Source organism: Alosa sapidissima, chromosome 3, assembly GCF_018492685.1.
Source record: "Alosa sapidissima isolate fAloSap1 chromosome 3, fAloSap1.pri, whole genome shotgun sequence".
Lineage (NCBI taxonomy): Eukaryota > Metazoa > Chordata > Actinopteri > Clupeiformes > Clupeidae > Alosa > Alosa sapidissima.
The window spans coordinates 13,009,115-13,021,932 of NC_055959.1; the positions used below are offsets into that span (position 1 = coordinate 13,009,115).

Below are 12,818 nucleotides of genomic sequence, written 5' to 3' on the forward strand. Positions count from 1 at the left end.
TTTGCCCTGTCAACGGAATGAGCATCCAGGTCGGTCGATTCATATTTAATGGATGTCTTCTAAAGCTGAACACACAAAGGCTTCGCCACATTATGGTTTACCATACTTATCTGGTTAGTTCCACACCAGTGCCTACATTCAACATGACAGGCGCACACTGCATTGGCTTCTCAAGACAAATTGCGGGATGCTTTTTCCAGCCTAAGGGACAGGTGTCCATGCTATTGTGTTTGATTTGTGTCCATATAAGTTGGTACATTGAGAGCATTTGAGTGTCTTGCTCTGAGATACACCCTCCATTTTTTATAATGCTGCGGGATTTTCAAATATATGGCTGGGCAGCAAGTAGGCCGCAGAGCGGAGGAATGAGGGCATGCTAGAGGAAGCAAGCATCTGTGTGTGGCAGTTCACATCATCACATTTAAAAGCCCAGACGCATACCCTCAGACTCTTCCGTTTGGAAATAAAAATGTATTCAAGCATATCTATCTATTTATCTATCAATATCTGTGTCTGTATTTTTGTTTGTATCTCTTTGTCTCATTATCATATGTGTACATCCATTAATTTGTGTACATTCATTAATCAGGAATAATTTGTTTAAGGGAACAAATATTTTACCCAGAAGGTATTTCAATTTTGTTTCAAGTCAAAAGCTTTGTTGGAATTCCTGTAGCAAATAGCCACTTTCAGAAAAGCAATTTCTACAGGTCATGCTTAAACTCAAAATTTAACCTAGAAGTAAATGAAAATTTCAGAGGGGCTGAACTGAAGAATGTCAGTTTTGAAGTTTGCGCTGTAAGCTCTGTAAACCGTATTCCATTCAGAAACTTTACTGCAGCCTTGCCTGGGGCAGCCCAATCTTCTGGGCTCATGAAATATTCAGCCATGTCCGGAGGCATAGCAGTCGCAAACGGCGCTTTTTAGCAGCCTCACATAGAACTACCAAGCAGCACCTGCCAAAGTATACCACTCCACAGAATCCAGTTAAGAGCGGGTCGCGGTTCTCTACCATATGACTGGAGTAATATCCCCCTGATTTGCTCGTGATCTGGGCCTGAGATGAAACGGCATGGAAGACTGCTTTCCCCTTCATTTCTGCATGTTTTATTGAAGCCAGACTGTATGGACATGGGCTGCAGAGACCTGAAATTGGCCTTGCCTGGTGTATTTACATAAAGTCTGGTAGAATGTGCTTTGAAGTCCCAGGCAATTGGCAAGCTGTCGGAGATGGAGCACATCACCGTGAAATGAAATATCCTCACAGTGTCCGACACTTCCTCTCAGGGGGAAAGAGAAAGACATGGGAAGATGAGATCTCCTGCTCAACAGAGATAGGCTGAAGAGACGTCACCTGACCCGCAATGGATGTTAAGGGAGTCTCCACGATCACCAGCACTGGCACCAAACACAGCTGAACAATCTCTGAATAATGCATCTCGACATCAGAACAGCCCAATATGGAAGGGGACACACAGGCCCGGGTGGTTGTTATGGCATGTATGATCTAAGTCATGGGGTAATCGGAGCATGTCGGAGACATGTGGGAATTGTTCTAAGTGTCCCTCTTCTTTTCTCCTCTGTTTCGTGAGATTGTAGATGTTGTTCCAAGAGTTGTTCTGGGAATGAAACACTGTCTGTTCATTGAAGATTGGTCACTAGGGTGCTGCATCAAAGGAAGCTGCGTTGCTGGATAGATTTACTCTGAAATGGTGCTGAGTGGAATTCATAATTGTTAAGGAAACAGACGGTGATATATACACAGTTATTTATATCTTGCTCTCTCTCCCTCTCTCTCTGTCTCTCTTTCTCTCTCTGTGTTTTCCCCCGCTCTCTCTCTCATGCATAAAGTATGTGTTTGTCTTTTCTGTTTTCCAGCTCGTACGCTGGCCCTCTTGAACCAGACGTTTGGGCATTCTAATATCACAGGTGAGTGGTCTGACGCTCTCCTCCCCTCTTGTCAACTGTTTGTTGACGCTGTTTTCTTATCATGGTTATATCTGTATCAAATGGCTGGAAAGAAGTGCTGGTTTTATAGCAGATCACTGAGTAATAAAAAGACTATTACCCGCCTTATTGGTTTCATCCATGAGGACTTGCCTCTACTGAGCTCTAAAGTTACTGACTACTAGCATTGTGCTGTAAATGAAAGCCATCTACACAGAACTATAAGGGGAGGGAAAATCTAATGTTATTTGTTTATAAAATGTGCTGCAATTTATGGGAACAATTTATGTGTGTATTTTTTTTTTTTTTCATTCTTCAGCTTACACGTTGGCCCTGTTGAATCAGACGCTGAGCCACACAAACATCACCGGTGAGTTATCTGCTGCCTCTGACCTCTTTTGTGTCCATTCCTGAGGCTGGACCGGGGCCGAGGCCCAAACACTCCTGGTGTGGGTCAGGACAAAATTGAGGCAGAAGCAGGGAATGGAATACGATGCATCAGTGCAACATTTTGAATGGAATACAATGCAACAATGGAACTAGAGACATTTAGAAACAGGTAGAAAGCATTGGTTTAGGCTGTTGAAATTTGTTTCTAAATTGTTTCCAACCTCATGACACATTTAGTTATTGTTTTAATTTCTTTTGTGTTCTCCTGGCCCCCGGTCTTAAATAGGAAAAGGCCATTTGGGTCATTCCATGCACCCCCTTGTAAAACGTGGCATTATGAGGTGATTCTGTTTGTGGGACATGAGTGGGCAATGGATTCAAATCTCCTGCCTGGGAAATAATTGCCCTCTAAATGTGGGCAGAGGTCTAGTGAGCTCATTTCAGCTGACCTTTAAACAAGGAGCTACACCACTAAAGATGTCCCACTGAGTGCATTACTCCCTGCAGGGACTGAACTCAAGAAAATGTTACTGACTGCAATGCTCTCAGTGCATAAGGAACTAATGATCATCCACAGGCACCTGTATATTCGCATTAGTAAGGTACGTAGATATCAGTGAAATGGCACTTTGGAAATCGCTCACACAAAGGTAGTTTAAGGGAGGGTGTCATAGAAACATCACTTCAGGCTATTTAGCACATACTGACAGAACCAGGTAAAATAGTGGTGAAACATCATTTAATTGACAATGGGATGGGATGGTATACTGCTATTCAATTATGTAGGGTAAGGATTCAGGGCTAGTTCTATTCTTTGCACCTGTACCTTTGTATCCATGAAGACCACCTGAAGGTGACATTTTTGTGCCATAGAAATATAAGTCGAAAGGGTGACATGACATAATGCTTTTATGTGTCCTTCTAGGCTTCTACTATTGCTCTAAAGGGTTGACACTATAGGTGTACTTACAAGGGTGCAAATGAGGGTGATATATACTGGCCGGCATACAGAAGTGTCCTTTCTGGGGCATCATAGTTGTAATTATTTATTTAAAAAACAAGACAACAGCTGCGTTTGACTTAATAAGGTTGTTTTGTTTTCCTGCCAGAGGACGGTCCATGCCTGTTGTGTGTCTGTGTGCATGTGGCCCAGAGAGTGGACTGCTGTCCTGTGGACTTGGACCAGAGCCACAGCCTACTTGTACAGTCTCTCATCCTCTTGTGTGTGTTGAACACAGTCCACTCTTTTGCTTTCCTTTCATGGCATCCAATTTACATTTGAATTTGAGTGGGAGCCATGGCGGAGTTGCTCGTTCCCCTTTTCTTTGTCGTTTATTTTATTCGTTGTGTTTGCTTGGTGTTCCGCCCAGCTCCTATATCAGGATTATATCATCTGTGTCTGCATGGTGATGCGTGTATTGGGATCATTTAGGCCTTTCATGGGACAGTTGATGTTTTGTTATCATTTGGGGTGTCAGATAGTAGTGTCAACAAAATCTGCTGGGTGCATTTCCAAACCCAACAGAGCTCCAGCTCGTTTTCTCACGCTTCCCTGATCCCTCCCCCCCCCCCTCTCTCTCTCTCTCTTTCTCTCTCTCTCTCTCTCTCTTTCTCTTCCCCTTCCCATCCTTTCTCACTCCCCATCTGTCCATCTTAAAATCTTGCAGTATTTCTGTCCGATTATTTCCCTTCCCTTGGTCCACATCTCTTCTCATCTTCTCTCCTCCTCACTCCCCCTTTTGAGCAATTTCTTTCTCTTTCTTCTCCTCTTCACCTCTCTCTCATTCATACTGCTCTTTCTCTCTCGTTCTTTCGCTCTGTGTCTCTGTCTCTCTGTCTTTCTCTCTCTCTGCTCTCCTCTCTTCCCTGTCTCTCCCTCTCCCTCCCTCTCTCCCTGATGGACAGGGCCAGCTGTTTCCTGGCTGTTGATCAGCTGTCAGATTGGGTTAAACGTGCACAGATGCGTGTGCTGTCCGTCTGGGAGCCCTCCTTCCTGCTCCTCTCTGATTGACTTCATTTCCGCCCAGGAATTAATGTGTGTCTCGCTCACTCTTCCTCTCATCAACACTGTGTCAATGCTTCCTCAAATGGGCATGTTAGTGTGTGTGTGTGTGTGTGTGTGTGTGTGTGTGTGTGTGTGCTTGTGCGTGTTTATGTCTCAAATCATTACTGTTTGTGTGCCAGTCAGTTTGTGGTTGTATAGTCTGTGTGGGTAGCATACAGGTTTTTGCTCCCAGACAATTTCAAATGAATGTTGAAATTGTCTAAACTGACACAATTAGGGGAGAGATTGTTTTGTTCTCGACACATGAATAGGGCCCAATTTAGACAAAGCTTATGGCCAGCCGGCCTTTCTAAAAATGAAGTAATCAAGAAGCTGCTGTTGTTTTGTCAATCTTCAATATGTTGTTATTCTCTGCCTTGTCTGCTATTGAACTTGTACAAATTGTCTGCACATGAAAAGCTAAAGTAGACCTCAGCTCAGAGCTTTTTTTTTGCTATCTGCCAAGGCATTTATCACCATGTCCTAAACGTGACTTCGCAGCTAAATGAATAATACATTGTAGACTTCTGGACATGCTCACTTAGAGGTTCTCTCCTAAAGACCTACATAATGAAAACGGAAAGAAAGTGTCATGCTCCTATCCCGTGGCAACAGCGTTATACAATATCATGCATTCCAGGCATGCATCTGCAGTGTTGTGCTGTAAATCAGTGTGGCATCATAATTAATTTGAAGCCGTCATATTAACGTACGTAATGTTGTTTTAATATGAATTATCTAATAAGTTGGTAAGCATAATAACAGTAAATAATGTGAACAACTGAGTGTGATGTTATGTTAGGCAAGAGAAAAGCTTTCAAAAACATGATATTCATATGTTGGGTTGTCTTGGCTGAAATGATTCCTTATGTGTAGCATAACAGCTTCTGTAAAGGCAACTGAAAGCTTTTGTTCTTTATAGATTTTTATAGTTTAAACAGAACTTGTGGAGGCTATCTTATTGTGGGATGTGAGAGGAGTTGTTACTACCTCACACACACCCACATGATAGATATACTCTCACACCCACACACACCTATTGTATGAACACACACACACACACACACACACACACACACACACACACACACACACACACACACACACACACTCACAATTGTGCATGCTTCACCTTTACCAAATGGAAAATTCCCGATTTGTCAGCTTTGTGGGATTAGCACATGTACTTTCAACATGCAGACAGGCTTTCTCTCTGACAAACACACACACACACACACACACACACACACACACACACACACACACACACACACACACACACACACACACACACACTATACACAATATTCCCCCATGACCATTGACCCTTGAGACACCCAGAATAACAACTGAAGTTAAAATAGGGCACACTCTGAGCAACCTGCTTTGCAGTAAACTGTGACATTGGCAGCAAGGACAGACATGCAGGCATGAATCCCTAACCACCATTAATGTCACACATTTACACTTAATGTCACAGATGATGCAAAATGTATAATTCATACACCCATCCTGCATCACACAAGCAAAGCACCTCCGATATCTGCATATAAAATGTCATTGTTCACACCATTCACACAATACATAGACAACATACTGTGTGTCCTTACTGTACATGGAGAGAGAGAGAGAGAGAGAGAGAGAGAGAGAGAGAGATGGTACATTATCTGACACAGATAGAAAAATTTCACACCTTACAAGTCTTTCACACCTTACAAGTAAAGAAACACACACACTCATACACGCACACTTATACACACAAACACATACACGCGCACACACACACACACACACAAACACACACACACACACACACTGACAAAAATAAAAAGCAATTCTCTGAAATGAAAGTTTCAGATGGAGCAGACAGACCTCCACCCTTCCGCTCAGCTCATCCTGTCACCTCTGTCACAGATAAATCACCCACCGTCTAAATCCTCCACTCCTCCTCCACCCACCTTCTCTGACACGACTAAACTCTTCTGAACTCCTCCTCTCTGTCATGAAAAAAGTCTCTTCTTCTCTGTCTGTCCTATTCTCTCATCCTCTGTTCTCTTTTGCTCTTTAGCTTCTAGTCTAATCTTTCCTTATTTTCTGTCCTCCCCTCTTCCCTTCTCCTTTACTCTCCTCCTCTCCCTTCATCTTTTTCCTGCTTTCCTCTTTTTTCCTCACCGTCACTCCTCTAATCCGTTCACCTCTACTGCTCCTTTCTTCCTCACTCCTTCCAGTTCATTCTTTCCCTCTTACCTCCCTTTTTCTCTTCTCCTTCCATCTCCCCCTTCCTTCATCCCTCTCTTTCCTCTCCTCCCTCCCTCTTATACACTCTGCTCGCGCCCTACTATCATCTCCTAACACATTATTCACAGAAGCAGTCTCCAGTCACCAGTATTCCATCTGCCTCTCCTCCCCTCTCCACATCACAAACACCTCTGGCCCAGATAAGGGCCGGCTCTGAGCATAGTCTGTTAATAGAGTAAGAGAACCAGAGTTAGCCAGCCGCCTTTCTAGGCCCCAGCCAGGACTGCCCTCTGTCTGGAAAGACAGTATTAGATGTTCCTATTATCAAAGATAATGAAAAATGCATGATACATTTGGAAAAGTAAATTAATAGATGATGTATTTGTGGTTTGATATTGATTGTTCCATAACCACTTAATAGTTGACAGTTGGACGGATTAGATTTGCTTGTGTGCTGATGAGTGTCCATGGTGATGAGTGTCCCAGAGGCGTTGCCCTCTGAAGTGCATTGCTTGCGTCCACTCTAGGCCGTCTAAGTCTACGGTACTCTAAAGTCCCTGTTGTCTCCGCTGACTGGCCTGCCCTGTTTGAGCTGTCATAATCCAAGGCACTGAGCCGACGGCATCATAAAAAATTCATCCTCCACTTCCTCTCTCCTCCACTTCCTCCTGCATCTCGTTTTCGGACCATCATCCATTACCCCAGGCCTCTGGGGGGCCGGGAGAGTTATTTGGTTATTTGGAGGATGTTTTTTATCCGTATACAAAATTTCACTATCTTGTTTATTTATTCAAGGGGAGGGAAAGGGAAGGGGGAAAAATGATTGACTACAGCTGCTGGTACAAACTTTCTGAGACTTGTTTATTTATACCATTATAGACGGTTTAGAAAATATTTTCAATCTGTCATGTACTGTTGCTCATTAGTGGTGTTTGATGATGTATTGATAATGTTTGGTCACACTTGTGTGAATGTGTTGTGATGTGATCAAGTCAGCCCATTTCATGTTTTGAAAGGATTCGTGTCACCGAGTCATCCAAGTCATCCTCCAGATACAAACACAAACACAACACAAACACAAGATAAAACATGTGCAAGTGATAAAGACCAAGTGCTGGTGAGATGATTACATTTTGACAGTATTACTGTAACTCAGGGATTCCCAAACTGTGGTATGCGTACCACCGGTGGTATGCGAGCTGCCACTAGGGGGTACGCGAGATGGAAAGGGCAATGTCGGAAAGGTGTTAAAAATGATTAATTAATTAATAATCGAATTAATTCATAAATAATAAATAATTTTTAATCGGGTTATAATGATATGGAAACGTGAAATTAAAGGAAATCATTTGTAAACTCTATAGCAGGCTATGTTTTCATTAAAAAATAAGCTACCCAGAATGCATGTGATTTCCTGCGGGCAGCCAGAATATCTGGCACGTTAGTTTCGTGGAAGTATAGGCTATGTAGAAGGCAAACTGGCTCAAAACAGGGACACTGTCCAAAAGGACCAATTCAATAAGTGATCGGAGAAGAGAAGCGAGGGAAACAGAGCAGGAGACAGGTAACGATGGGATGGGGGGCAGAATGATGGTGGAGGTGGAGCGCAGGGGGATAAAAGAAAGGACGAGACAGAAAAGACTGCGCGAAGAAAACGAAAGTATGATGGGGCATAGGCCTAGGCTTCACGTGGATTGGGAGACAGACTGCCCAGCCACAATGCGTGGTTTCTGTGAGGTGCTATCTAACCAGTCTGTAATGTTCTCCACAATGTTTTTTTAGCGTGAGAGCTCATAGACTGCACATTTTGATTTTGTTATTTGTTATCATGTAGGGCGGGCTAATTAAACATGATGCTAATAGAATGTGTTACTTTTCGGATGGTGGGGGTACGCGAGCCGAGTCTGGATGTAGAAGGTGGTCCACGGGAAAAAAAGTTTGGGAACCGCTGCTGTAACTGAATCACAGAGAGCTGGACCAGGTGCGTGAGTGTCCGTGTGGGAGGGTGGTGATGATCCGATAGGTAAGCAGGACACACAGGGAGGCTCATGTGTACAGCTGTGCCCTTACCAGGGGGTGCCTGCAGGAAACATGATGAACTGGGGTTTTGGATTACATCAGCAAGTTCATTACCGGAAATATATTCACCTGCCATCCCCACGAGAGTTTCGCACAGGTCATGCACGCACACACATCCACATACACACATTGTTTCATGGTTTGTATGTGTCTCTTGTTTTGCATTCAAAATTAGGTAAACACGTGTTTCCATTTATTCTATAAACCCTTTCAACAATAAAAACAAAAACAATGCTTGAACGTTCTATTTGGGCCCCAATCTACTTCCTCTGCATTAAGATAACATATGGAATGTTAAAAAGGAAGTCTTGTGGGGCCAACTATGATGCTGATAATGGAACTCTCTTGAAAGGGTCCATACATCTTATCAGGTTTTGTCTCTGTCTTCTCATCCTTTTGGCTCCTGCATACGTCACTACTTCTCTCCTTCTGTTACATTCTCTTCATCTCTTTTACACTGTCTCTCACTCACTCCCCTCTTTTTCTCTGTGTCTACATTTACTCTTTCACTCTTCTCCTCTTTTTCTGTATCATCCCCCACTCTATATCTCTGTCTCTCTATGTGTAGTTACAGTAATGGGGTAATATATGCCTTGTGGATGAGGGTATGTTGTATGTGTTGGTATAAATTATGACATGATGACTCTCTTTTTCTTTTTCTCTCTCTCTTTCTCTTTCTCTCTCTCTCTCTCTCTCTCTCTCACAGGTGTGTACTGTGAAACCTCTATAGATGGCATTGGTACCTGCTGGCCCAGAAGCAGTGCTGGGGTTGTGGCGCTGCCATGTCCCGAGTTTCTCAACGGTGTGCGCTACAACACCTCCAGTAAGTCTCCATTTGTGTATGTGTGTATGTGTATGTGTGTGTGTGTGTGTGTGTGTGTGTGTGTGTGTGTGTGTGTGTGTGTACAGTATGTGTTAATGTATGTGGACCTGCATAGCTGGCATAGCAAAGGCTTATAAATGGAACCTACTGCAGCATACTCACATGTTTCCATGCCCCTTAGCATACAAACACACACAACACACACACACACACACACACACACACACACACACACACACACACACACACACACACACACGTGGGTAATCAGGTAAAGGACACCGTGACAGGTCCAGAAGTGGAGCAACTGGAAACAACTCAGCCTAAGGCAAAGCATGTCAACCTGTCTAACTAATGAGGCTAAATATAATACCTGAGTGTGTGTGTGTGTGTGTGTGTGTGTGTGTTTGTGTGTGTGACAAAGAGAGAGAGAGAGAATTTGAATTTTAACAAGCTTTATTGTACAACAACCATAAGCACCACTAACAGATCAGTCTACAAAAAAAACAAACAAACAGAAAAAACAAAAACAGGTCATGAGTCACTCATGTCAAAAAAGGGGCAAAAGAAAGCTCATCATTTGTTACAGAGCACAGCGCACCAACACAACACCATTTGTCCTTGAAAACATCAATTGCCCTTGTTAATCTATAAAAATAAAAGTCAATAGTGACTCTCGACTTGACTAAATTCTTGAAAACTGCAACAACATCATCTCCAGCTTTCTGCTGCACCTTGTTTTTCCTGCTTAGATAAATAGCCAGCTTCGCCTGGCCATTAATGAAATTGATGAGTTCACACTTTGACTTCTGTCTCTGATTATAAAAAAAAACAAGTATAAAACCTTGCTTTGTGAACCTTGTTCCCATAGAAAAAAACAAAAGGCTCAACACACAAAATAAAGGGGAAAGCCTATTGCAATCCATAAAACAGTGATAAATAGTCTCCCTGTCAGAACAAAAAGGACACATGTCACTCAGTGCAGGATTTATCACAGATAACAAAGCATTAACAGCAATAGCACCATGCAAGATCCTCCACTGAAGATCCCCAGTTCTTTTGGTCAGTGGGGACTTGTAAATCACTCTCCACACAGGTTTCATTTCATCATCAATGCCCAACCTATCCCTCCAAACATTGTCCATCCTACCCCTGAGAGTGGTTTTGTGCAACACCTTCACCAGATTCTTGTACAGAACTTTCCCACTAGCTGAACACAAAACAATACTGTCCTGGTCCCTAGAAACTAGCAGTGGACTAGCATGACCACATTCTAGCAAAGCAGGTGAAAGTAAAACTGTTGGAAAAACATCCCTATCGTCACAAAGAACATTACCCTTGTCCCAGTCCTCCAAAAGACTTTTCTCCTGGCAACTCAGGACCCCATTAAGCTTATCAAGAAATCGCTTCACATACCTCTCAGACCTCAGACCCAAAAAGGAGGCTACCGCCTGAACATTCTGGAAATTGCAACCTGCCCTGTCAACAATTTGCCGGAGTTGCAGGGCTCTCTTCTCAAAAAGGAAGGCTGTGAGACCAGGAAAATAACACAAAACATCAAAACGTGACCCCAACACAATCGGCTCCTCAAGTAGCCAGTGAACAGAGGATAACCCTCCAGCCCACTGACGGGTAAAAAGTCCCCAAACCCTAAAAAGACTTTTGTAGAAAGGTGGTAGTCGATTAAACCCAAGTCGCTCACTGTCCATTTGAAACAGAGCCGTGTCCCAGCGCACTTACTCTACACAAGATAGTGTGAGCCAGCGGCCTCCAGGCCACAGTAGTCGAAGCAGTGAGCAGCCGCTGGACGAACTGAAATCGATACGTGTCCCTCCTGCTAGACAGGCTGACGAGTCCTTGTCCCCCATCATCCTTTGAGAGAAAAAGAACTGCTTGTGGGACCCAGTGCAGTTTGTCAAAAAAAAAGTTCACCACTTCCCTCTGCAAGCTTTCCAGTAGTCCAGCAGGGGGTTCCATACAGGCAAGTTTATGCCATAACGCAGAGGCCACTAGATTGTTTATTATAAGTGCCCGCCCCCTATATGACAGTTGGGGAAGTAGCCACTTCCATTTCCCCAGGCGGCCTTTCACCTTATCCAAGACCCCTTCCCAGTTCTTTTGGACAAAAATGTCATTACCCAAAAAAACACCCAAATACTTAAACCCTTCTCTTTTCCACACCAGCCCACCAGGTAACCCAAAGCACCTCTCCTCCCACTCCCCAAACCAAATGGCTTCACTCTTTCCCCAGTTCACCTTCGCAGATGATACATGTTGAAAATCCAAAACAGTTTTATTTAACATAATTACATCATCTTTACCATTAACAAACACAGTCACATCATCTGCATAAGCAGACAAAAAGAAACAATCATTACAATGAGGCAAAAGAACACCCCCCAAAACAGCACGAAGCTTGTGAAGCAGCGGTTCAATGGCAAGAGAGTACAACATGCCAGACATTGGGCACCCCTGCCTGACCCCTCTTTTGACTCTGAAAGGAGCACTCAGACCCCCATTCACTTTCAGCAGACTTTCAATATTACAATAAAGAGCTTTCACCATATTCATAAAAACGGGACTAAACCCAAAGGACGCTAAGGCGGCCCACAAAAACTCATGCTCCACACGGTCGAAAGCCTTTTGCTGATCCAAGGAAATCAACCCCATATCGATACCCAGATCATGCGAGACATCCCAGAAGTCCCTTACCACATTCACATTGTCAAAAATAGACCGCTCAGGTATACAGTAGGATTGATCATTGTGGACCACCTGACCAATTACCTCCCTCAGCCTCAAAGCTAAAGCCTTGGACAGACTTTTCATGTCTGAACATAATAAGGACACAGGATGCCAGTTCCCAATGTCCCTTTTGACCCTTTTGCCCACCTTTCTTGGGCAAAAGGGTGATAACTGCCCTGCGGCAGCTAAGGGGCAAACACCCCTCCTCCAGGCTCTCCCGCAACATTGCCAGGAGATCCTCCCCAATGCAGGGCCAAAAGACTTTATAGAACTCAATGGGTAACCCATCAATCCCAGGAGACTTACCACTGGCCATGCCCATAAGGGCCTTTTCAAGCTCTGGGAGCGTAAGAGTCATGTCAAGTGCAGCATAACACTCTTTCGCCACTTTGGGCAGTCCAGTAAAGAAAGAGCTGGACAGAATATCACTCGACACTAACTCACAGTCATACAGCTTAGAGTAAAACAGTCTCGCATAGTTACGAATCTGAGCAGGCTCAGACAGGTCCTGGCCCGATTCAGACCTCAAACTATGTATCAACCTACTCTGAC

General features: G+C 43.7%; 1 protein-coding gene across 4 annotated transcripts in view; it reads left to right on the forward strand.

Annotated features, from left to right (window-relative positions):
- Nucleotides 1-12,818, forward strand: part of crhr1 (corticotropin releasing hormone receptor 1) — a 151,371-nt gene that overhangs the window by 47,364 nt on the left and 91,189 nt on the right. For all 4 annotated transcript variants that reach the window (XR_006030701.1, XR_006030702.1, XR_006030703.1 and 1 more), the window contains exons 3-5: nucleotides 1,879-1,929; nucleotides 2,267-2,317; nucleotides 9,405-9,521. Coding sequence is in view for 1 of the 4 variants with exons in the window: in XM_042085736.1 (XP_041941670.1) it covers nucleotides 1,879-1,929; nucleotides 2,267-2,317; nucleotides 9,405-9,521 (219 nt within the window). In the remaining 3 variants the exon portion in view is untranslated. The remainder of the gene's footprint in view (nucleotides 1-1,878; nucleotides 1,930-2,266; nucleotides 2,318-9,404; nucleotides 9,522-12,818) is intronic.